General features: G+C 39.8%; 1 protein-coding gene across 2 annotated transcripts in view; it reads right to left on the minus strand.

Annotated features, from left to right (window-relative positions):
• INSC (INSC spindle orientation adaptor protein) overlaps positions 1–27,559 on the minus strand; it is a 201,199-nt gene that overhangs the window by 102,265 nt on the left and 71,375 nt on the right. Inside the window, exons 1-3 of one of the 2 annotated variants that reach the window (XM_074956926.1) lie at positions 12,704–12,774; positions 4,784–4,790; positions 1,598–1,626 (exon numbers count right to left, since the gene is read on the minus strand). The exons of the other annotated variant lie outside the window; for it this stretch is intronic. Of the exons in view, the coding sequence (XP_074813027.1) occupies positions 1,598–1,626; positions 4,784–4,790; positions 12,704–12,774 (107 nt within the window). Of the gene's footprint in view, positions 1–1,597; positions 1,627–4,783; positions 4,791–12,703; positions 12,775–27,559 lie in introns of those variants that run through there. 2 annotated transcript variants of the gene reach the window in all.

The raw sequence follows: 27,559 nt of genomic DNA on the forward strand, positions 1-27,559 counted from the left end.
AACATTTAGGCTTTTAAAAATCCCACTGTAAATATGTAAATTGGTTGGATTTTACATCAGGAAAGGTCTTCAGCTTGCATTACTGCTAGTCCTTAAACTTATATACACTGAAATTAAAATGTCAAAATAAATTTTAAAAATAGTATTTGTAAAAAAAAAAAAAAAAAACCCTAGTAGCTACTTAGAGATATAGAACAGTGAACTTTTCACTTATTACTTTAAGGAAAACATATATCCTTAAGAACACACAAGGGGCAAAATCCTGCTCATTTTCTTAACACATGTAATCGCACTGACTTCAATGGGACTATTCCTATGAAGACTATTCTTTAGCCCTAGTACTGGAAATCTTTATAAGCCATAAGCCATTGTATCCCAACTGCATTTGATGTCACTAACCAAAAGTTGCTGCAAGGTATTGTTTGGTTATGCTTAGTACAGTTTACTTGTATGATGAGCCCTCGGGTAGATGATGTAGTCATACCTATTGGAATCATTGAGATGTACAGTTATGACTTAGATTTTACAACGTTCAGACTACTCGTTTGTATGTGTTTTTTGTTTTTGTACCTGCCCACCTTCCGTCTTAAAGCATTGTCTATAGTGTACTTCACTGTAGTATCTAAGCACTTGCCAGTCAAATTGATCCGCATAGCGGATCTCTCTAGTAGACTTCATGGAGTTTTCTTGTCCCCTCTCTTCTCTGGTTACAGCAAGCTCTGTTAGGTTTTATATCTATTATAGTTTTTAATTCCACTCTGGTTGTGATAGGAAAGCTTTAATGGAGAGGAGGCTCTTAAACACTCCCTAAAATGCTCAGACTCTATTTAGTCTAATCTCCTCAGGAAGTTTATTCCATGGCCAAACACCCTTGTAGCTTTCTCCAGCATCTTAGGCTTTCATGTGCTTCTTCTAGGCTTCATTAGCTATGTTTCCCTGAGAAAGTGTAGCCATCTCGGCGAGTCATGGCTGGAGATTCAGGCATCGATGGAGAGAACTAGATTCTAACCTGCTGATGCTCTGAAAATTAAGGCCTTAGTATACCAGTCAACAGAAGCAGACTGGGAGCCAGTGGAGGGATTTGGCCACACAAGAGCTCTGGGTCAGCTTGAAAGCTAGTCTCTCTCACCAATAGAAATTGGTCCAATAGAAATTATTACTTCACCCACCTTGTCTCTCTCCTAGTCTTTAAACTCAACCTGGTAGCTCATGTGAAAACTATAAACTTTTTCAGCTTCACTAGGATTTTAGCTCATATTGGTTAACTCAAGTTAGCTAACCTAGAGTTCAGAATATACTTTTTTCCTAGCAAAGACAAGGCTGAAATGGCCATTGAAATTTTCATTATGAACATTTGTGCAAATGCATCCGTACAACCATTTGTGACTCCTTCTCTTTTGGGGATTATCCTTGCTAACAAAAATTCCCCTTGTGTGAATGTTCACGAAAAGCAGAAGAAAGGGCTTGAAATACCACCAAAGCAAATTCACAGGGATGGGTTTTTTGTTGTTTTTTTTTAAATCAAATGAAAGTTTAAAAAAAAAAACAACATTTCAATATCCACCTAGCTGTAACTTCAACATGTTTGTCAACTCACTGCATGGCATTATATAACTCTAAATGGGTCTAAGAGGTTTCTGTAGGGAAAAAAGGTAAATTGAGATACTTTCTGGTTTTGAAGGCTGGTTATATTATTAGCATCTATGAATTATTTTTATTTTAAATGAGACACTGCTGTCCATCCTTTACATACCTATGTATGATCATATTTTTATTTGACTCAGTATCTGCTTGCTCCTTATATCTATTAAGTCTGCTGGCCTCTATTCAGAAAAATGATTAAAAGGCAATAAAGATAAGAACCAGCTAACCTTTTCCCAAAACAACAGCACTTACTGAAAGGTTATGATGCTTTGAAATCAGATGAGTCCCTTGTGGTAAATGGTAAATACAACATTATTTAAGTTAGTCAATGACAATACCATTTACCCTTTAACACCATTGTTTAATGTGGCAGTAGGCTTAAATCACTATTAAGAGTGTGGGAAATAGCAAAGGTATGATCACTACCACAGTGTATGTCAAGACAAACCAACTTTTTTTTAGTTACCAATGTTTTATTAAAGATTACAGAAAAAAATATAATAAAAGCTGTAGCCTCAGGATACTAAACCTATTGTGTGCCACAGAGAAATGGAGAGAGAGAGAGAGCTGAGCCAATGCTTGAGCCCCCTGCACTGGCAGGGAATTGATTAAGTGAGAAATACCTAGATGACCCCAGCAAACGACCCGTGCCCCATGACGTAGGGGATAGGCAAAAAAACCTAAGATCCCTACCAATCTGACATGAGAGAAAATTCCCTCCCAACTGATATGGTGATCAGTTATATGCAGGCAAAGAGAATTCTCAGCCCCACCTCACAGCCCAGCTCAGTCCACCCAGTGTCCCACCTCCAGCTCTGATACTTCAGAGGAAGGAAACAAAAACTATTCAGAATACATTCAGAGGTGGGAGGGAGAGGAATCCTTTCCTGAACGCTGCAGATGATTGGCTGAAGTCCAGAAGCATGAGATATTAGGAACACAAGATGTGAGCCAGAAGGGATGCCCAGGGCTGCAGAGTCCTGCCTACCACCACCACAAGCAAACCCATCACACAATCCCACTCATAAATTTGTCAAGCCCTTTCTTAAAACTGATTAAATTGTTTGCCCCCACAATTGCTACTGAGAGGCTGTACCAGAACCTCACTCCTCTGATAGTTAAAACCTTCTTCTAATTTTCAGCCTAAATTTCTTCATGGCCAGTTGATACTCATTTGTTTTTGTGCCAACACTGCCCTTTAGCTTAAAAAACTCTTCACCCTCTCTTAACCTGCTGATGTATTTATAGAGTGCAATCATATCCTTCTTGGCCTTCATTTTGCAAGGCTAAACGAGCCAAGCTCTGAGGCTACAGTCTTTCCCTTCCCTTGATTGTCCTAGTAGCCCTTCTCTACACATGTTCTAGTCAGAATTCATCTTTCCGGAACATGGGTGGCCAGGATTGTATACACTATTCTAAATGAGATCTTACCACTGCCTTGTACAATGGCATTAATGCTTCTCTCTCTCTACTGGAAATTCCTCACCAGATACATCCTAGGATCACATTTACCTTTTTCGCAGCCACATCACATTGGTGGCTCAATCATCCTGTGATCAACTAACACACACAGGTCTCTCCTTCTCCGTCACTTGCAACAGCTTGTAGCTTGTAGAAGAGAGTCTTATTAGATCCTAAGTGCATGATTTTACACTTTGTACTATTCAATTTTAACCCATTACTCCACTCATCAAGGCCATCCAGTTCTTCCTGTATAATAGGTGATGAAGTTCCCAACTTTGTATCATCAGCAAGTGATAAACTTGTGCTTATAGTGGTTAGTGTTGTATTCTAATGCTTGGCTAGTACTCATTTATAAACTAGCTAAGACTTATTTTCTGAACAAAAAATACTGCCATTTTCTCACTTTTATTTTGTGTTTCTAAGTTTGTAAGTGCATGGATTGCTCATGATGTAGTATATTGTGACCAAGGTAGAGGTTTCCCTATATATAGCTCCACAAATTATCACAATCCTAACCTGCAGCACCCTTGCTAGACTGGGGTCTTCTTTGGGCTGAGATTTCCAGCTTGGCCACTGAACCACATGGCAGTTTTGCAACATGCACAAACAAACTGAGATGAGATCACCAGATGAATTTTCACTTGGCTCATAAATCAAATTCATCATCCTGTCATTCTGAAGGCATGTATACAATGCCAAATTGAGTTCTCTCATTTTAAAACAATACATAAAATGAAAGTATAGACACAGACAACTTCTTGGCCAGGATTCAGGAAGGACATTCATTCTTCTGTGCAAAATGTTGCTCATATGTTTATTTTGCATGGTGCAATCTGCTGTCCTTCATTCCTGATGTAGATTGCTCTTTGAAGGGAAGGACCAGGTTCTCCATTCCCCCTCCATTTGAGGGCTGGTCCTAGAATAGGATACTATTCTGGCTTAGCCCTAGTAGTGGTACCTGGGTGCCTTTATGCTGGGGCCCACTGCAGTTCTATGCAAGTGACAGCCTGGGACTTCAGAATACATACAGTCCAGAGTCCTTTTATACTGTATACTTTGGGGGTCCTAAGCATGGTCAGGCAGTCTGGAGCTCATGTATAAAAGAAGCCTCAGAACACAGACTTTGGGTTTTTATATCTTTGCCACCTTAAGACCAGATTATTACAATGGGTTCTATATAGGGCTGCTTGTGCAAATGAAAGATGGCCCCTGTCATAAATATAAAGGGAAGGGTAAACACCTTTAAAATCCCTCCTGGCCAGAGGAAAAACCCTTTCACCTGTAAAGGGTTAAGAAGCTAGGATAACCTCACTGACACCTGACCAAAATGACCAATGAGGAGACAAGATACTTTCAAAGCTGGAGGGGGGAGAAACAAAGGCTCTCTCTGTCTGTGTGATGCTTTTGCCAGGAACAGAAAATGAATGGAGTCTTAGAACTCAGTAAGTAATCTAGCTAGATATGCGTTAGATTCTGTTTTGTTTAAATGGCTGATAAAATAAGCTGTGCTGAATGGAATGTAGATTCCTGTTTTTGTGTCTTTTTGGAACTTAAGGTTTTGGCTAGAGGGATTCTCTATGTTTTGAATCTGATTACCCTGTAAGGTATTTACCATCCTGATTTTACAGAGGTGATTCTTTTACTTTTCTTCTATTAAAATTCTTCTTTTAAGAACCTGATTGCTTTTTCATTGTTCTTAAGATCCAAGGGTTTGGGTCTGTGTTCACCTATGCAAATTGGTGAGGATTTTTATCAAGCCTTCCCCAGGAAAGGGGGTGTAGGGTTTGGGGAGAATTTTGGGGGGAAAAGACATTTCCAAGCGGGCTCTTTCCCTGTTATATATTTGTTAGACGCTTGGTGGTGGCAGCAATAAAGTCCAAGGGCAAAAGGTAAAATAATTTGTACTTTGGGGAAGTTTTAACCTAAACTGGTAAAAATAAGCTTAGGGGGTTTTCATGCAGGTCCCCACATCTGTACCCTAGAGTTCAGGATGGGGAAGGAACCTTGACAGCTCCTCTGTTCGTCCTCCCAGTCATCAATTGATATCAGCTGATAAACTGGAGCTGCCCAGTCCTAGATTTGTTCTTGGGCAGGCAAAGTGGAAGGCTGTTGACCCCAGAATCTGTTTCCCACTAGGTCCATCAGTGTCAGGGTTTGATGACATTCATGGCACACTGAAAGGCCTATTCGCTTAGTCTATTTCTGAGAGTGTGATTTTAAAGGTAGGTCTTGTGGTTGAAAATCTTTGAGTATCTTTAACAGATGTGGTCACAGATAGAGGTTTATTACATGCACATAGAGGGACTGGCAAAAAAATCAGAGCTCAGCATAGGCTACTAAGTCCTACCAGCCAGCAGCTGCTCCTACCCCAAACATTATACAGGAAAGATCTGCAAGATCTGATCTCACAGAACAGCTAGCAACAGTGTAGAGGACCATGTCACCTGACCACCCCTATTGGTGATCAGCCAATAGCAACAGTTGGGCCAACCTCAACAAAGACAACATTCCTTAAGGTACAGAGAAAACTCCCTTTGTGTGCAGGAGGGGGAGAGAAAGGGCACAATGTTGTACAAGGTTGGACTTTCGGACTATGAGGCTGCCCATCAGTCATATCACCAACAAGCACCCATTTAGAAACTTACAAAAGCTCCAAGAAAATGGAGCCTGTGCCTGGTTTGTAAAAAAAAAAAAAACCTTGCTACAATGCCCCCCTCTCCTGACTTTCCTTTTTATCTGCCTTCATTTGTAGCATTATAACAGCAATAATGTAATTCGTGCCTTCTTTTAAAAGCATAATGACATGAGTTATGAGTGTCAACATTAGCTCTTCACTTCTCATTTTTACTCATTTTTTGTCCTCAACCTTATGTTACTTAAATAAAGACTGAATTACCTTCCGGAATGAAGGACTGGCCCTGTTTACAGAAAGTTAGAGAGTCTGTAGAGTTTACAGACAAGACCAGAATGGGTTTGGAGTTTCATCCCCATCTGCTGTGCAACATCCTTGACCAAGTGTATCCAATAAATAATTGAAGGAAAGCAAAGGGGGTAGCTATATAAAGATACTCTGTATTTTTGAAAGCCGTTAGAAGAGTGCTAGCATTTAAATGGACAGGATAAACAAGAGATAACTAGCACCCCAAAAGTCCCTGAGTGTTGGTGTAGTAACCCTTAGTGAGCTGAGAACTTAACTTTAGCAGAGCAGCAACACCACTATAATAAGCTGTAGGTGCTAACTCAGCAAACCACATGGCTAAGTTCTTTGCTGAATCAAGGCCTTATTGAAATACAGTGGGACAATTACCATCTGTGTCTTACATACAACACTCCTGTTAACGCACCCCAGAATGATATTCGCTTTTTTTGCAGCTGCACCACATTGTTCACTCACATTCAATTTGTGATCTGCTATAATCCCCAGATACTTTTCAGCACTACCACCACCTAGCCAGTTATTCCACATTTTGTAGTTGTGCATCTGATATTTCCTTCATAACTGAAGTACTTTGCCCCTTTCTTTACTGAATTTCATCTTGTTAAATTCAGACCAATTCTCCAGGTCCTTTTGAATTCTAATCCTATCCTCCTAATTGCTTGCAACCCCTTTCAGCTTGTTGTTGCCTGCAAATTTTAAAAGCATATTCTCCATTTCATTATCCAAGTCATTAATGAAAATATTGACTAGTAACAGACCCAGACTGACCCTGGTGGGTCCCCATTAGATACACCCTCCCAGCCTGGCAGCAAACAATTAATAACTACTCTTTGAGAATGTTCTTTCAAGCAGTTGTGCATTCACCTTATAACAAACTAGACCACATTTTCCTAGTTTGTCATATGGCAATGTGGCAAAGGCCTTATTAAAGATTAAGATTTATCATGTCTATTGCTTTCCCCCTATCCATTAGGCCAGTAACCCTGTCAAAGACAGAAAATAGGTTGGTTTGGCATAATTTGTTCTTCAACAGGATTCAGAATTAGAATCCACTGAGATGAGGAAACCAGCTGGTATTTACCTGGTAAAAGCAAAAGGTAAGTGGTAGAGGGGGTCCCTCAAACTGCTCATTCCTCTGAAGCATTTCATTAGTGAAGACTTTTCACCTCTTTGCTATTCACAGCAGCACTGGAGTGGGGGGAAAGAACAAATCTTGATGACAAGAGCCCTGCAGTGTGGGTGTCAACTCCTATATTCAGAAGCGAGTGGGTGAAGGGACTAATGTACTGATGTAATGAGGACAGAACCAGGTGGTCTTTATGGGGAGCCATGGAAATGTTACAAACTATAGCTAGAATGGAGGCAACAAAGATTTTTTTCCTCTTAGTGAGTAGGATGAAGCAACATATCTATTTATTCCTCTTCATTTAGAGAGAGCAGGGTTTGGGTCACTCTCAGTGAATCTCTGATACAAATGAGTTACCCATGATTCATAAGGGTATGAAGGCTCAACATTCTACAGCACATTAAAAAGGGAACAATGATGTTTTTCAGAAAAAATAGTCTGGAAGCAGTATACAAATTAAGACAATTATCCCTTGTTAATTATATATGCAGTTATAATAAATTCTGTATTACTGCCCATGAAAAGAACCTGAGAAGCAGCTAAAAGGAGCGAAGTTGTAGTGAGCACCATTGTCTTGCAACAATATATCATCAGGTTCAATGAATTAGCCTCTGACACCAAACAAACAGGTATTTTCTATGAGAACTGTATTTTGCATTAAAAACAATTACGGAATAAGTGGCTCTGGGATTTTGTGTTACATGTGAAAATGAACAGCTGGAAGCAAGGGAATGTTTTATAACTTGAAATGTATTATATTTGGCAGCTTTAGCTATTGGAATCTTTTTATTTAAAATACTGTAAATAAAGACAGTAGCTTCCTTATAAACAAATCTGAAATATATCTTAAGTAAAGATAATTGACAAGTGAAAGAAGTGTAATGGTTTATTAAATGGAGATAGTAATATTTCCTTTCTCCCACCCTTTGCCTGTCTTCTCTATTGAATGAAAGATCCGAGGCAGGAACTATCTAACTATATGTTTGCAGTGTGCCTAGCTTTCATCTCGGTGGGATCTCTTGGGTCTACCCTAATGCAAACAGTAAATAAACTAATAATATTTGCTGTGATTGTATGAAGACACAGAGTGGAGCCAGTTTTCAAGTTTGCGTACCTCTGGTTTAAGGTCCCCCTTTCTGCATTTGAGTATGTGAATTAACAGTTAAATTGTGTCTGTACAGTGCTAAGTGATTTCATACAAAGACAATTTCATAAAGTGCATACTTACGGTGTCTCTCTGATTCCAGATCAAGTTTTTTCAGTTCACAAGTAAAATGCTGTGTGTGTTTTTTCTTCAACTGCCAATCCCGCAAAGTCAATCTGGGATCTCAAAGCCAAGCTCACACATCACCACCAGATTGCGCAAGCCAAGTTCTGCCCACCTGTGCAATCCAGAGCCAAAAATTTTTTTGCTGACCTATTTCTATACATGGATCAAACAAAACCCTCCAGACTCCTAACCTTACTAAATTTGGGAACATTTGCAACTGGGGGCATTAGGCCCATCTAACTTAGAACCCAGATGGCCTGGAACTTTCCAACCCAACCAAAAGAGAAGTTGCATTAAAAATCAACCCAACATATGGGTGACCCATTTGTAAAGAAGAACCATTCTAAAAAGAAACAAGATGACTGAACCTCCCTGCTCTAAAGTTAAGAAAAGAGAACTGGCTGCCTAAACCATATTTTGACGATCATATTCCAGTTCCTACAACAATATTCTAGAAGTAAATCATAATGACGGAAATAAAGTAATTTCTTCTACCTCTTATATGATAGCACTGATTTCACTAGCATTTTAGTATTCTTCTGTTGTCACCTGTAGGTTAATACAGTGTTTTTCCGTCCTAATGTAATGGGATGTGAAACCATATGACAAGTTAATTCAGTCAATTTCCAATAGCCAACAGTGCAGAAACTTAAATGTCCATTTGTAAGGCAGGATACAGAGGGGCAATTACACAAATATGGCAAAAGCAACAGGTACAACAGTGAAAATCTCACTGGGTTTTTATTGCTCTTTAAATTTCACTTGATACTTTGTATAGGATTGGTCAATAAATTACCGTGGTGTGCTTTTATGAATCTGTAAAAACCTCATTCTATGTCTTCTACCTGTATTTTCTTGCTGTCTTCTGACAAAGATAAGTAAAATGGAATTCTGGTTTAGTTTTGCCTTCTCCCTCACCCCGTCAAACCTTAGGCAAATCTCATCTGAACAGAACGATTTTTTAAAAGGCTTCATATGCCCCCGACTGCATTATTCAGATGATGCCCCAAAATGAGGTAAAGGTAGAATACATCATTAAGCAGCAATGTTACTAGTCCTATTGCTGCTTAAGAGAGGGTTAGGCAGATACACTGTTCCTCTATTCAGAGGAAGCCAATTTTGTCCCCTCCTATCCCAATACACTCATACACACACTCAGATCCTGCATCAAGCAAGAGCTGGTCCTACCTTTCGTCACACTTATATGCATCCCGTCATGGGTCATCTTTTCAAGCACACTGTATATAAATCCCTAGCAGTATGGCATAATCCAGTGTTAACTTTGTGTTCCATTTTTTCTAAAAAAAAATTTAAATGATTATGTATATATTTAGTATTAATTATATATTATATATATATTGTGTGTGTAAAATAAAGCAGTGCTCCCAAAACAAGAAGGCATGACTCTTAGATCAGTAAGCCCAGGGTATATTTCTAGATGCAAAAAAAGAATAAGACTACAGAACCCTTCATGCAGCCTGCCACAGAAAGTAACTGAAGAGAACACTAGGCCAATGAACTATTTGGTAACTCAGAACCCTCTCCCATAAGAGTATGGATCACAGCTTCTTCTTTTTTTTATTTTTTGGCACAACAAGTTTCCCCATCGTGTTTTTGCAATTTTTTCCCCGGAAATAAATTTTCACATAACTATTTCTTTTCATTTTATTCATGCTTCTCCAAGTAAGGACCTCGTCTTAGTCGTACATTGTTCAGTTCTGGAAATATTGTCTTGCTGCACACAAGCTAAACTTGTCTGCCCTGTCTTCGTACTTACAGAGAATGGTATATAAAGAACAAGGAGCATTGCAGATGCTGACAGTTTACATTGCTCATATTATTAGAGGATACACCATCTTTGACATTCTGACATAAAAGGCTGCAATTGATGTCCTAAACCTAACATTTCTTCTCCTGTGTAAACACAGTCAATTAGCTAAACCATGACATATTTATCTGCTTGAAGTCTGAAAGCTTGTCCTAACAAGCTCCCAGGAGATATAGAGACCACTAATAATAGACTGATTTCATTGCTAAAGCTATAGGAGATCTAAAACCTAACTGGCTTAGATTTCTCCTGCATTTAAACAAATTGTAAAGACAATTCTGGGAGCGCAATGCTGTTGTGCTCTAATCCAAGTGTGATTGGTAGCTGTGTGTAGACACAAATAAGTTAAACACTAGACATTATTCCCACAATGAATGGCAATAAGTCTCAAAGCTCTTTGTGGAATTTCCCCTTACACTCAGAACTATAGGTTTATAAAAAAGAGCGGCAGGATGTGGCAGACATTGAGTGTGCCTGAGAGACCATATGTTTGAGAGAGTGTCATGAGTAGAGTTGGTCAAAAAATGCCAGTGCCACCACATCACATTCTAGGAGTTGCATGATTGCTCAGCTCAGCCACAGGGAAAGACCAGAGTGCATCATGGGAGAGGTAGTCAAGCTGGGGAACAATGACCATTGCGGAGAATGGGGGCATGAGACCCAGAACTACAGCTCAGGTGGACACAGATTAATGTTGACCCAAAACAAAAACAAACAAACAAAAAAACATTGTTTGATTTTTCCCCCAATAGAAAATTCTGCTGAAAACAATCTGAGTAGAAAAATCTCAATAAAACCACATTTTCCAAAAGGAAAAAATATTTTGTTTTGAAGTTTTTTGGCTAGTCTTATTAATTATAGAACATAATGTTATCTCAGTATTTGCAGTACCTAGTAATCTCAAGGGAAAATTAACCATGATGTGTGTGTGTGTGTGTGTGTGTGTGTGTGTGTGTGTGTGTGTGTGTGTATATAATATATACACAACCCATATCCATATATGATGAGGTTTTTGTTATGCTGTTTAGCTTGTCCTTAAGCCATTTATCAGCAATTGAATCCATCAGACTCTAAGTCTGTAGCAAAAGTATCATCTTTAAGAAGCTGCAAAAGGAGAGAGACAGAGACACACACACACACAGAGAAATTTTCCCTCGCAGAGGGGCAGGATCAAAAACCCAAAAGAAAAAAACGAGAATATGGAAAAGAATGAATTCCTCAAAGAAAGAATGAAAACAGAAGAGAAAGATGGATAGTAGGAATGGAGGAAGAGTTTGATAGAGGTTGTTGGAGGGCATGGGAATCCTGTATTTCTTATACACTCATTTGTCAAAGCTCAGGGCAGCTGTTCTGGAAACACATGATTTACATTTTTGTAAGTCCCCACACAGATTTTGCTGCTTGCACAGATTGCAATTAACCTGTGCTATTACAGTATGAATGAACCTATACAGACGTATTGTACAATGTAGGGGGGGTCCTTGTCTTTAAATACAGCTGTGTTACATCAAAATAGAAAGAGGAGAAAAACATTGCAGGGATATTGCTTACTTTTGTTAATTTAAAAGAAACTGTCAAAACAACTACCTAAAGGCCTCAAATACTGCTCTGGATCTATACACAAAAATCTGTGAGCATTCACTTGTAGATTGAAAGCAGTATCATCTTACAAACACTGCAGAAGCTCACAAAAATAATGAAGACTGTGAGCAGGACGGTTAATTACAACTCTTGTCTAGCATTACATGGGATAGTAAGTTTCATGACTCCAGCATCTGACCTCATGAAGACATGGGGCCGGATTCATCCCTGCACTGTCACCAGCACAGGGACAGAGGGGAGGAAACTTGTGCCTTCTCTACTGAGGAGCTGCTGCGGGCTGGCTCAGACCTCAAAATAAGCTAAAGTAGCCTGAACAGCTGCCTTAACATGCACCTCTATAGCGGCAGCCCCTATGGGGCATTTCAGAGGTGTCAAGTCCCCAGACATTTTAAATGGAAGCCCAAATACACGCTTATCCTAGAACCCCAAAATTGGTATAAGCCCATTTACATACCTAAATGTCAATTTAAATGCTCAAATGCCATAGCTGAAGACCCTGCTTAAGTGCTTGTGTTTGGAAATTGAGACCACAGCTTAAAATAAATGCTACCAATACAATGTTAAGACAAATACATGCTTTGACCAAAGCAATTTAAAAAAAAATGTGACTTTCACATTGCCATCATAGGTTATAGTAGGGTCATGTAGCAGTCCACTTGAAAGAACTCCAGCAGACTCTGTTTTCACATGTGACAAGATAAACAAGAAAATATACCTTATGAAAAATTAATGAGACCAGCCTCCTATCTGATAATAAATCCCAGAAGGCTGCACAGTCTGAAACTGCCTTTCTCAGCGGAGAGGGAAGTGGTTGGGGACTGTTTCATGCACTTATCTTGACAGTGCCAGATTGAAAAGATTTGTTTCCAGTTCATTTCTAGCATCTTAGCCAAGAGTGACATGATGTTAAACCCTTTCCCCTCCAAAGCCGTGAGTACATTCTGGTTTAATCATTGCCTGGTTAGCTGTCAGAGCATAACAACAAACACACCCAGTGCTCAAGTGTTCAGTGTCACTGGCAGAGTTCTGATGAGTGAAGCCATTGGGATTTTTTTAAATGAGGATGGGAAGTCACCTTTAGCACCTGCTGCCTTTTTTTTTTAAATAAATCCCTAAAACTAAAACTAAAAAAAAAAAAAAAAAAAAAATCTAAGGAAGCACTTTGATTCCTATTTCTTAGTTCAGAGGGAAATGCCCCATGCCCTGATAATAAAGTTCTTGATCATGACCAGAGACTGGAGGTTGCATATTCTTTATAACTACAGATCTAAGCACTTCAGCCAAAATTTTCAAAATTGGTGCCTAAGTTGGGCACCTAAACAAAAATACTGTGATCACCAAAGGTGTTGAAACAACCACAACTTTTATTGACTATACTGGGAGCTATGAGTGCTCAGCACCTCTCAATATCAGGTCACTTTTTTAAATGCCTAAATAATAAAAAGACTGAGGTGTCAGATTTTATGCACTCGAGTTTGAAAAATGTTGGTTTTAGAGCTGAGCAAACAATGAAAATAAATTTGTGAATATTTCTATTTAAAAAAAAAAATCACAAAATTCACTGAAAAAATTATTCATGTTTTGCTTTCCATCATTTGTTCAACTCTAGGTATAAAGGTCCACAAGTTCTCTGAAGGACCTCACTCAGGCAGCTGGACCAGAGGTCAGGCCCAGTGCTTCAGGAGATCCACATAAGACAAGAGCAGTCTTAAACTGGGGCCCCCACAAAGCTATAAAGCCAACCCTGTGAATAGCTGGAATCACTGATATTAGGAAGCACTGAGAACATTTATTTATTTTTCTTCTCATGGGGTTTTTTTGGGGGGTGGGGGAGTCAGTGGGGGAGTTTGAACCAGGACAAAATAAGCTAAAACACTATGTATCAAAAATATATATCAAGATCAACCCAGGTCAAGATAACAGTCTATAAATATTTGAAGGGCATAGACATTAAGGAGGGTGAAGATTTAATCAGGGACAGTTCAGAGTAGTGAAATGAAATAAAGGGAAAAGATAGGCTGAATATCAGGAAGAAGTTCCGGACAGTAAAATCAATTAACATGTGGAATAGTCTCCAAAGGGAAGTGATGGAAGCTCTGTTAGGATATTTAAAACTAGACTGGACAAAATGTACTAAGGGGAATGTACATCTGCAAGGGGTTGAGCTGATATACTAGAAGGCATTTCCTATGTCTAGAAGTTGAAATAACAATTTTGCACTCAGCAAAGAAGAGGCTTGTTACATGTATGAACTTATTTTCCAACTAGGAAGTCACAAAAGTGCCATACTTTCGAAATAAAGTAATTTTCTGACTCTCAGAACCTGCTCTGGTCACACGGCTAACAAACACCCTAGAGAGGGCAAACTCCCTTTCCTAAGAGAACAGCCAAGTTTTCCCCTAGCATGAAGGAATATCAAGCTAGTATAGACCTGGCACTGAGAGGCCTATCAGAACACAGGCAGAGCACACTGTACTCCAGTGACTCCCTTGCCAGGGCCCCTCACTGGCAGGCCCAGGAATTGGAGACACCAAGACCCCACCTCTGCTCTACCACCAGCAGCATCAAGAACAGCTCTCGTACAACTGGCGAGCTGTCCCAAACATTTAAACTTTAAAGTTTAGTATTCAAGCCTAGTGTTCAAAGATTTGTTTCTAACTGTACAAAAGCTGTTTACAAAAAAAAGTTACCCTTCGCAATTGTGGGGGAAAGTGCATCTTGCCTTCTGATTATGTTTTTTTATTTATTTGACTATCTGGATACACTGGATACATTTGTCTTTCCCAACCCGCCAGTAAGTATCAAAATCATTTTTTTGCATTTTTCAAATACCACTTATTTCTTAAATCATGTGTTTCAAAGTGAAGTGAAGTGTTATTTTTAAAATATGTCTATATAGGATATAACAAATCCAGAATCAAACATTTGTGCCCTACATGTGCCCCACTGAGGTTCTCATTGACAATGAAGTTAAGATTTTTTTTTTTGCTTTACAAAAAGGGGGCTTACAACAATCTAACTAGCCACTGAATCCCACATTGCTTTACAATGATGTTTTCCATCCCTCTTGCACAGAAGCTTTTTCCATATGTTAGATTTTGTTTACATGTTTTCTTCCTATCCATCAAGCATTCATTTTGCTCCTGATCTGAGTCCCATTCAAGTTAATGGAGAAACTCTCGTTAACAGCAATAGTGCATATACAATTTTTCCTTTGTGCCCACCGCATACACACACATGCACACGCACACATTTGCAAAAGAAAAGAAATAGCAAACTAATAGCTAAAGCACAATGAATGCAGATACAACAGCACAAACATTTGTTTAAAACCAGGCCTCTATAATCATATATATATACCATCTTATTCAAGTCTACATATATATTCTTCATCACAGCATACCCTAAACATTGCAAGTAACAAATACAATGAAACGATACTGGTAGCTAGCCCATTTCTGCTAATATTAAACTCCTGTGTGTTATCTGGTCCATCACTCCAATACACTAAGGGGTAATGTGAGCTGGGAGAGCCAATAGCTAACAGACACCAGGGAATTTAATGAGACTAGAAATGGGGTCAAACCAACACATTTCTTAAGGCTACTAGCCTGTTTGCGAAAAAGAGAAAAAGCAAGAAACCCATTTACAAGGTTGTGGCATTGTTCTCTCATCTCTTTCTTAACTTGCTCATTACAGGTAACTCAACAACTGATTATAAGATCCTCCTCACCATCCCCAGCCAGCAAATGAGCCAAATTAAGGGAGATCAGGCAATTATGTCAGGAAGCCATTCCCTAAGGGGAAAAATGTGAATTAAAGGCGACAAATATTCTATTTAACACAATACAGTACAAGTATTTGTAATAAATACATAGGTGAGATGACAAGTAGGACAAATCATATTAAAAATATCTCCAAAGATATCTTAAGAATCAGAGTGGAATAATGTGTGTCTTAAAAATTACAAGGTGGAGAGCTATTCAAGTAGTCTCTCAGTTATAGTGAATGATGAAAAAAGTTTAGTGAAGTAGCTAGTTAGGTGGCAACACAGAAGAAAGGGGTAGATAATAAAGTCTGGCCCATAGATACTCAGATTCTGAGATATGCACATCACCCATTTTTCACATTTCTCAAAAGCTCCCACTCGCTGGATTGACCACTTTTAACAATGTTTTAGGATGCTGTATGAGCAATGACAGCATTTCAAAGTAATGCAGCACATGAGATAATGCACAACATTTACTTGTTCAAACAATTACGTAAACATTCAATCTCATAGCAGCCTTCTGCGGTAGGTAAATAAGCATTTTTATTGCAATTCTACAGAAGGGGAAAGAGATAGAGGGAGGTGAAGTAGCTTCCCTAAGCCACATAGCAAGTCAGTTCCAAACCCAAAAAATAGGATCAGGAATAGTTCCTGACTTCCAATCCCATGATCCATTCACTAGACCACATTGCCTCTCTGGAAGTAGATAGCAAGTTACCTTTTCTCTTGAAAAGATGATCCTCAGGCAAGTGAACTGTCTCTTTTGTCCTCTTTTGGGCATTGGGATTCCTTCTTTAACTCAGTCTCTGTGTTGTTTTACTCAGTCTGTCTAGGGAGCATGTGTCTTTAAAATGTCCTTTAGGAAGAAACTTCCTACCCCACAGTGTCCTCTCCGGGCACTGTTTTTCCTCATCTCTGGTTAGCTCAGTATGTGCAGCCATCTCCAGGATAGCGTCAACTGCTCAAACAAGGCAATGGTCCTAAAACCCAGGGTGAAATCCCAGTAGGGTGACCAGATGTCCCGATTTTATAGGGACAGTCCCGATATTGGGGGCTTTGTCTTATATACGCACCTATTTACCCTCCCTCCCCATCCTGATTTTTCACACTTGCCATCTGGTCACCCTAAATCCTGGAGCCACTGAAATTAATGGCAACACTCCAACTGACTTGATCAGGTGTGAAATCCTGGCTCTCTTTGTGATCATTCCAGGCAGCCAAGCATTATTTCAATTATATTAAGCATGAGAACAGTGTAACTAAGTTTGATAAAGGCAACAGATGAAATACAAGTCTTTATATTTAAAGGAAGAGAGAACGAACTACAGCACACAGTTTCTTGCCAGTAGAATAGTTTGCATTTCTATAGCACTTGCATCTCAGAGCGCACCACAGACATTAAGCAAATCTCACAACAATCGTGTGAAATAGGTAACTATTATCCCTGTATTACATATGGGAAAAACAGAGCAGTTAAGTGATTTGCCCAAGGTTAGATACAGTAGAAGAGAAAGGAGTAGAATCTAGGTCTGGGTGTCAAGAGTCCTGCGCTGTTAGCTAGAACCTGGATGATTTTAAAACCGATGTTGAATTGCATGTTAAGCTTGGCAAAGTTGATCACTGACTAAAGTTCTATAGGAACACAAACATTCAAAGCACAACATTCTGATTTTGCATCATCAAATATTAATAATAGATAACAAAAATTACCACAAGACAACCTCAGGCTTCACAATGCAGATAGTCTGTACCTTCTTGCTACTCTTTTTGTGTTCTTCCCCCTCCTCCACCCGCAGCCCTTCATCACTTCTTGAAGAAGCAGCCCATCCTCTCTCCACACTTAACCCATTAAGACCAATGGAACATTCCCACAATCAGTGCTCACTACGCTCTGAGAGACTAGAAAATATGTGTAGACTATAGAAGAGCCACATTCATGGCCACGTATGGCTGTAGTGCTTTTGAGACTGAATATGACTGCATTTATTACAGGATTCAGAACTTAAGAGTTTGGAGCAGTGAAGCTATATAGGACAGAGAAATCACATGGTACCAATATACCAAAATCAAGCACACAATTGTCTCTAAATTTAATTCTGCGATATCCAACAGGGTTTCTTCTTTCTATGCCTTCATACTCAATGTGAGAGATCTTCTTACATATATCAAGGATGTGATGGCACTGGGAAGGAAAGTGTAAATACTTACAATAATAATTATGCAGGGAAGACCAACCAGATTTGAGTTAAAAGCAAAGAATTTAAGAGGACAAAGACAACTTTGTAAAAAAAAAATTGGAAAAAAAAGTCTACTGTAACTAACTAAATGTATCCCAAAACCATTTCCATATGCCTTTGTGTTACCAAAAACCTCACCGAATAGCTGCGATATGAAATTTATAGTGCTCTAACTACAACAGAAGCATTTGAAAGACTGAAAATAATCAAAAGCATCTGTGTCAGGTAGTGCATCATCTATAAAATTAGACACAAACAATAATGAGAAATCCCACACATTGCGTAACCCCATACAGAGAGGTTAATGATCTGGTTGCAAAGCTGTGCTCTGAAAATAGCACACAGACAAGGAAAACCAATGTGAGTGGCTGATGTCTAGATACCTGATCAAGAGCCTCCCTGAGAGATGCTACTGAAAAGCAAATATGAGGGAAATGAGGGTGAAAACAACTGCAAATCACCACAGAGAATGTATGGATACTTCAGAAAGGTCATGAAGCTACTGAGGAAAATTTGAAGTTGTGTCTCTAAAAGTTACAGTTTGAGCCAAAGCCGGAGGATGAGGATGGCCAGAAGAGAGACTCAAGGAGACCCCTGTCATGAAAGTTTATTTAGACAAGACTAATATGTTGCTACTTCAGTGTAAAAGATATGTAATACCACCCAGGAAGTTTACAGAAGGGATAAAAAAGTGTCACAACAAACATCTATATGAAAAAAGAAAATGAACTTACAGAGACCTGCCAATTAAAATACTGAATCACTTATTAAACCATGACAGGTTTCAGAGTAGCAGCCGTGTTAGTCTGTATTCACAAAAAGAAAAGGAGGACTTGTGGCACCTTAGAGACTAAGAAATTTATTTGAGCATAAGCTTTCATGAGCTACAGCTCACCTCATCAGATGCATTCAGTGGAAAATACAGTGGGGAGATTTATATACATAGAGAACATGAAACAATAGGTGTTACCATACACACTGTAAGGAGAGGTTCTGTTTTTGAAGTTTTTTTGTTGAAGAATTGCAACTTTTAGATCTGTAATCGAGTGACCAAAGAGATTGAAGTGTTCTCCAACTGGTTTTTGAATGTTATAATTCTTGATGTCTGATTTGTGTCCATTTATTCTTTTACGTAGAGACTGTCCAGTTTGACCAATGTACATGGCAAAGGGGCATTGCTGGCACATGATGGCATATATCACATTGGTGATGTGCAGGTGAACGAGCCTCTGATAGTGTGGCTGATGTGATTAGGCCCTATGATGGTGTCCCCTGAATAGATATGTGGACACAGTTGGCAATGGGCTTTGTTGCAAGGATAGGTTCCTGGGTTAGTGGTTCTGTTGTGTGGTGTGTGGTTGCTGTTGAGTATTTGCTTCAGGTTGGGGGGCTGTCTGTAAGCAAGGACTGGCCTGTCTCCCAAGATTTGTGAGAGTGATGGGTCATCCTTCAGGATAGGTTGTAGATCCTTGATGATGTGTTGGAGAGGTTTTAGTTGGGGGCTGAAGGTGACGGCTAGTGGCGTTCTGTTATTTTCTTTGTTGGGCCTCCCCTGTAGTAGGTGACTTCTGGGAACTCTTCTGGCTCTGTCAATCTGTTTCTTCACTTCAGCAGGTGGGTATTGTAGTTGTAAGAATGCTTGATAGAGATCTTGTAGGTTGGAGAACACTTCAATCTCTTTGGTCACTCGATTACAGACCTAAAAGTTGCAATTCTTCAACAAAAAAACTTCAAAAACAGACTCCAACGAGAGACTGCTGAATTGGAATTAATTTGCAAACTGGATACAATTAACAGGCTTGAATAGAGACTGGAAGTGGATGGGTCATTACACAAAATAAAACTATTTCCCCATGTTTATTCTCCCCTCCCCCACCCCCCACTGTTCCTCAGATGTTCTTGTCAACTGCTGGAAATGGCCCACCTTGATTATCACTACAAAAGGTTTCCCCCCTCCCTGCCCCCGCTCTCCTGCTGGTAATAGCTCACCTTAAGTGATCACTCTCCTTACAGTGTGTATGGTAACACGCATTGTTTCATGTTCTCTATGTATATAAATCTCCCCACTGTAATTTCCACTGAATGCATCCGATGAAGTGAGCTGTAGCTCACGAAAGCTTATGCTCAAATAAATTTGTTAGTCTCTAAGGTGCCACAAGTACTCCTTTTCTTTTTATTAAACCATGAGGACCACAGTTTGAGAGTCACAAATTTCAGGGATAACTCTCAAAAGGATACTAGGTTCATGCAAATCAAGGCTACTATTGCCTCATTGTTTGTAGGACAAAAAAGAAAAAAATATATTTAGAGTTCCACATTTCTGAAGGTATGTTTTGAAAACAAAATAAAATGATATGGGCCATACCAATGTTAAATTGATTACTGCAACATGCCTATGAAATTTGCTATTGTCACTGACCACAGGATTTCAGGGTAAATTCATATCTGTTATCTGAAATGAAAGTTGGTGTTTGGTTTAATTTATTTATTTATTTTTTTAAAAAAATCAATTTACCTCAAATAATCAAAAACATTGATGAATGAAAACCTGGTAAGAGGAACTGAATTAACACAAAAGAGAACCTTTACGAGAATGAAATTAATTGATGAGTGAAATTAATTGATGAGTGAAAAGACAAAGTTGCTAAAGCTTCAGTTTTAGCCTCTGATGATTTCAACCTTCATCAAATTAAAAGCCAGGTGTTCTTGTGATTTCTATTGTACGACACCATTTCTTAAGCTTTATTTCATATTACTTCTTAGAGCTTCCATGACATCTTATGCTACACAACTTGCTTTAAAATTACAGGGGTATAAAGTATAAAAGACAAGGTTAGGAAAAATCCTACTGTCTGGCAACTTGATACAACCAAAACTGCAGTCAGTACAAGTGAAATGTAATTATTGACTGCCCATAGGCCAAGATGCTGACCTCAACTTTAAAATGCTGAATGCAGTTACTGACTGGGACATTTGACCCATGGATGAAAATGAAAAATGGGCTCCTTGTCCAGTTTCCTTGTGAATGTCAGCCAATGGAGGATCTTTTGACATGGTCTCTGCTTTGCTAAAGTTTTCCTCTGGCTTCACTCAACATGCTATATAACACACTGCAATTCCAAAAGGGTGCATATATGGGTAATTATGTAAAGCTTTAAAAAAAGCAAAAGAAAAAAAGAGCGTGATCTGGATTTAATATTTTTGTTGCAGGTGAGTTTTAAATCCTTGGAATGGGAAACATTTTATTCACTATAAATCAGGCTCTCTTTCTGTGGCTATAAAATTCTTAGTTGGAATTGTTATCATTATAAGATAAATCAACATGAAATGAAACAAGGATAAAATGTCATTGAACGAGGTATCATTAGTTACTCCAGCCATTCTATAATGGCACAGAATTCTTGTCACCAAAACATAGCTGCTGTGTAACTAATATAGCATCCTCTTTTTCCTATGAAACACTGTTCCTAGAATTTATTACAAAATAGGCTTTTGTAAGAACAATTTCAATTCTCCAGCAAACATTTTATTCCTGAATGGTATTTAAAACCACAGCCACAACAGAACACACAACAACAACAAAATAAAGCTGCATAACAAAAATCTAACTACATCAAAAGAGAATGGGGATTATGCAGCATTTTAAAATAAAATACAATATTCAAAATACTAACTATTAGGCTGCTTTCAACTCTATTTTACTTTATACACTGTATGTATGTTTCTCAGATTTTTTTAAAAGTATTCATACAAAATGATTTTTTAAAAAAATCATTAAATACTCATTCCTGATATTTGCCAAGGGAAGACTGTATTGACTGTCAGGGATTCTGCTTTCTCATTAGCTGAACAACTACACATGATAACTAGCCTGTAAAATGCAGATAGCAAATACACACAAGTACTTTTGAGATAGGGAGCCCAAGTTTCAGACATGGGTGAAAATGTTAGGTACTTAAAACACTTTATTACAATAATGGGTGCTATAGAAAACTCAAAAATAATTAAGCACTTATAGTACGTGGCTGAAATAGGTGTATAAGTACTTACATGCACATATGGTCCCTGATTTAGCAAAGTACTTAAGCATGTATTTGCATTTAAACATGTACATAAGTGCTTTGCTGAATATTGATAGAATTCAGCACATATCTAACACCGTTCATGTGCTTACATATTTTTTGAATCCTTGGGCATTCTTGGGAGTTAGGGGCTGGAAAGAAGTGAACAGGGCTTCAGGAATAGGATAAAGATAAAGGGGAGGGGCACAAGGAACAGAGTGATAGTATCTCAGTGCAGATGATATGCAGAGATGGAGTAAATGGGAGAATTACAACCTCTGAAGGGAGTTGGTGGTGAGGAAAAAGAAGGGGAAGGACAAAGATGAGGAATATCTGAATGAAATACACACCATGAGCCTGACCCTGCAAACCCCTATTTTTGTGAATAGTCCCACAAAAATTAACAGGACTACTGATGTCAGTGTGGATTACTCATTGATTAAAAGTTGTGGGGCTGGCCCCTAAGAAAGTAGTTAGCTGAATGACCTAGGAACGTCTGGAAGAAATAAGATATGAACAAAAAGTGTTGCCCAAAATTCACTGCAAAACTTCCAACAAGACTTAGTTCACTTTTATAAGGCAGAGTTTGTTTTTATTGCCATTTCATGTGTCCCAACCCTAAATAGATACCACAGAGGCAGGATCAAAACAACGTGGAAAAAATATAATTATTTTCAGCCTGGATGAAATGAAGAGGAACTAGAAATCCTGTGAGAGCCTATTCTTCTGGTGCTTCCCATGCAGTTTCTAATCCACAGTTAAGTACCTGATATTTTGGACATTTGTCTGAACTGACATGAAACTCCAGCCTTTTTTAATTTGACCATCAATACTTCTTGGATGACTCTAATGTGTATCTGAAGTTCTCAGCTCTCGTTTGAAGGCTGTATTGAAATTAACAAAGAAAATGTTCTCAAAAGTTGTAGATAAAGAGGTGTAAACAAAAACCCAAAGGGCCAGATCCTCACTGGTGGTAAACTAATGTATCTGCACTAAAAACAATAGAGCTATGCTGATTTACACCAGTTGAAGATCTGTTCCAAAGAATTTTAAACAGTCAATAAAATTTGCTTCCTCTTCCATTAATCACTTCCCTGGCACTTTTGATTTCATAATCCAACTATCTCCTCTACAATCCAGGAAACATCTTCCAGGATAGCCAAGACCTGAATTTTTAATGTTAAGAACAAGCAGAGAAAGAGTTTTATTAAAAAAAAACCCTCTTACGCCTACAAAATAGGGCAAATTTTTGTTTTCAGGTGACCTTTAAAAAAATTAGTATTTTCAGTTGTTTATATATAGTCATATTAAAATACCAGAAAGTTCTGGTTTAAAAACATGGCATGGCCTGAGATATCAGTATGTGACAAAGTGCATACTTGGGATTAAACAAGATTTTTGACTCAATACCTCAGCTGGCCCCTGTCCAATATAATGCTGTGAGCAAAGATGAGTGGTTGGAACAAATGCATGTCTGAAGAAAATCTGTCAGCTGGGAATATGGAACTAATTAAAAATAATCACTGCTAGGTGTTTGAATAGGGTGATTCATTCAAACTTTTCAGTACTGCTTTTGGAACGAAGTGTTGCTTCCTGTTTTTAGGAAGAGACATTTCAGAGTCTAAACCAACTTTAAAAACCTTACTATACCTTAAAAAAAAAAAGAGAGAGAGAGAGAATGAATCAAGTGCTGGCCGGGAGAGTGACTGTACAGCAGACAAACAACTGTTACAATGATTAACACTCCAAATTATACCATTAGTTCCACCTGGCAGCCGGTGTAGAAACTCAGGATGTCAAAATCCCCTCTAATCTATACCATATTAGTCTCCTAAGAAGCAAAAAATGCTCCAATGCGTGGCATGTACAGATAGCACTAGTCTTCATTAGAGGCTGTAGCAGCTGGCAAACACCTGAAGTCTTTGTAATTTCATTTAGCAATAGTTTCTTTTAAAAGCAAGTTTAATGCTTTGAAGGCTGGAAATATGGTGTTAGAAAGTGAAGGCCTGCATTTAGGCATAGAACACAAAAACAGCATGAGTAATAGCCATGAGGAAGGAAAGGTCTCGTAATGACAGCACTGGACTAGGAGGCAGGGCACCTCAGTTCAAATCTTAGTATACCACAGATTTTCTGGGTGACCTTGGGCAGGTCACATGATCTAATTCAGTCTCAGTTCTCCATCAGTAAACAGGGAACATAGTACTACCCTACCTTACAAGGGTGTTCCTAAATTCCCCCTAAGCTGCGTAGCTGTGCAGCTGCCTATTAAGCACCACACAGGTGCTCAGGGCTGCTGTGGGGAGACATGCCTCTCCCCAAGCCCCAGACCTGCTGCGGCGCCCCTCTCCCAGCCCCAACCTGCTGTGGCTTGGGGACAGTGGCCCCTCCCCCAACCCTGACCCAGCCCAGCTGGGGGAGAGAGGGGCCCAGGTGCTGCTGCAGGGAGAGAGAGCTGGGGGGCTCCGCACCGTAGGCCTGGGGGCTCCGCACCGTAGGCCTGGGGGTCCCACTGCACCCCAAACCCCTCATCCCCAGCCCCACCCCAGAGGCCACACCCCCAGCCAGAGCCCTCACCCCCCCACACACCCCGCAACCCTATGCCCCAGCCCTGAGCCCCCTCCCACACTCTGAACCTCTCGGACCCACCCTGCCACATGAATTTTGTTATGTGCACCAATATCACCTCCACATTACCTCCATATTGGTGCGCACAACAAAATTCATTCCACACATGGGTGGGAAAAATTAGAGGGAACACTACGTAAATCCACTTTTGTGCGAGATGCTTAGATACTAAGATGGCAAGGGCAAAGGACAGAACCATTCCATTTCCCTACACCATGTGTTATGTTTGCTAAGGACAGTCAGGAATGCAGAATCAAGCACACATTGTTGGAAGGCTCATCATGTTTCTCATTTCTCAAGTCCAATGATCTCAGGAGTGAGAGAAAACTTTGTTCAACTGTGCATAGGCTGCACCAAGTTCATTAAACTATACAATTCTTAAGGCCTCTGACTTGAACAGAATTAGCAAATTCTATTCTATATAGGTTCTTATACTGCCCCCATTACCATTGTATCTCAGTAGATTTTTACCATTACTCCCATGGGTACTCACCTGGGAGAGGGAACATGTGGGTTCCAATCCCTGTTCCGATGAAAGAATGAAGATATAAAAAAAAAATTAGTTTCAGTGCGCATATATAATATTATAGATATTTAGAACTGTGTGTGGACTTAAAACCAAAGGTTTCTCTCTTTGCAAAGAGATGTGGTATAGAGACCCACTTTTCTGACTTAGGATAGGTCTACACCACATAGTAAACCCAGGTCTGTGGCATTCACATCTGCAGCTATGTTCTTACCAAGCTTGCTCTTGAGCATCCACACTGCATTGTAGCACAAGCCTCATACCTGGTCCTGGAGGTACCTGAGTGGAAGTTTGAGCTCTTATTCCAGGCCAGCAGTAGAGTGCCATCTAAGTATGCTAAGGAGATTTTTTTGGTGTATGGTGACAGACCAGCACATCTACAAATGGAGGAAGCTAATGAGCTACAGAGGCAGCCCTATTAAATACGCCCTGCCATGTAATGCAACCAACCATTAAACTAGATCATCATGATGGTCCCTTCTGGCCTTGAAGTGTATGAGTTCCTACTCCATGAGACATTTGCACGCATCGTCATCCAGGATGAGGTGAAAATTAGTGGCAAAATAAGTAAGATGCTGATTTAGGATGGAGACGCATTACAACCTCCTTACAAGTACCCTGAATTATTGCACAGACCCAGGACTAAGTACATGTGGACTCATAATCCAGGCACCACAGACTAAATACTATTTGGACTCATAATGCTGAACTCATTCTCTGCTACCATAAGGGTTCACAATACAGACTGCCTGGGGCCCTTTAGCTGTGCTGAGGGGATGGTCCAGCATGGCTGATTTCCAAACTGCTGTAATTGGAGAAAAGGTTCATAAGTTTACTGCTCCAAACCCATTAGTCTAACAATAAGCATTCATCAAGTAAAGTTTCATGCTAACTGCTTAGCTTCCCCTCTTCATTTCCCAGTATCTATCTGAAATGAATCCCACTTAGTGAGGGAGTGGAGGAAGGCTGAGGATCTGCTAGGGAAATGGCATGGCTTCTACCCTCAGTGGAAGCACACAACACAGCACAGCTTATAATACTTTAGTTGGACATAATCAGGGCCGGCTCCAGCTTTTTTTGCCCCCCAAGTGGCGAAGGGAAAAAAAAAACAGGCCTGGTTGAGCTGCCACCGAAGAGGAAGAGAAGGACTGCACAGCGCACTGCCGAATACCCGGACGTGCTGCCCCGATGACGGATGGAGTGCCGCCCCTTTCTATTGGCCTCCCCAGGCACCTGCTTCCTCCGCTGGTGCCTGGAGCCGGCCCTGGACATAATACTAACATGTGGGGGGAGGATTTCTGGGTTAACAAGAAAAAAAAATACGGCAGCCAAAACATACCATGATCTTCAGCTGCAAGCTGCTCTCCTGGGCCGTTCCCAAACATTTCCTTCAAACATGGACCCAAGATGTGCTGTAGCTGCTCTGGCAGCATAGTCTCATCAGCAACCAGCGTCAGTACCAGGGTTTGGCTGCTTGATCCAGCAGCTGCAGGTTCCCCTCCGGCAGTGTAAGCGTGCCATCCCCACCCAGCAGGTTATTGTGCAGGACAGTGGGCTCTGCGCTTGCCACAGTTCCAACACCCAATTTAATTCCTTGAAGAAGTAGGTAGAGAGGGAGTTCCCTAAAGTGTGGTTATCATCCCTGGCTTTGTGGTAGTCAGTCTACAGCTGCTTGACTTCCTCCCCATATTACTAAGCAGTCTGGTGGATCCCCCCAGGCCACCAGTCTGAGATACTTTTGTACCCAGGGTAGTTTCTGGCATTCTTGCTGAAACCAAGTGTCTTGCCCTTCTTACATCATTTTTTTAAAAACCAGAATCCATCTGTTTTCCCCTGGCCAACCAGCAGTGCACTTGGTGTCAGACTTCTTTTTAGTTCTTCCGTAGCTAACACGTGATAGGGTTAACTACATTTCCAGCGGAGCAGTTCACGTGCAAATGAAGGGTTAAATGCCAATAGCTGTATATGAACCAGGAGGTTGCTTCTGGTTCCTAGGAATATTGGGGATGGAAGGGTCAGGGTGCATAGGCCTATAGAGATAGCGTTGTTGAACTCTAGACACAAATCTGGCAACCCAGGCTTCAACTATATCCATGCTGCAAAGTGAGCAAGCTTAGACCCACACTATGATAGGACTCTGGCTCAGACCCATACCCCTCAGCAGGTTGGCAGACCAGAGTCCCAAGCGGTTTCTGGCACAAGTCAAAAGACTGAATGTAGACAGAAGGGGGTGGTTGGGCTTAAACCCAAGTCTGAGCCTGGATTTACCATGTAGGGTAGACATACTCTCAAGTGTACAGCTATGATCCTCTTTGAAATATCCTGAATAAAGAATACTTTACATTATTTCACACAACCAGATCTCTTGCTACAACATAAATATCATGAGAATTTTTTTTTGAGATAAAGATATTGTCTATACCAAACTGGTGTCTTGTAAAAGGGGAAGTGTACTAGTCTTTGAGA

Source organism: Natator depressus, chromosome 6 (genome assembly GCF_965152275.1).
Source record: "Natator depressus isolate rNatDep1 chromosome 6, rNatDep2.hap1, whole genome shotgun sequence".
NCBI lineage: Eukaryota > Metazoa > Chordata > Testudines > Cheloniidae > Natator > Natator depressus.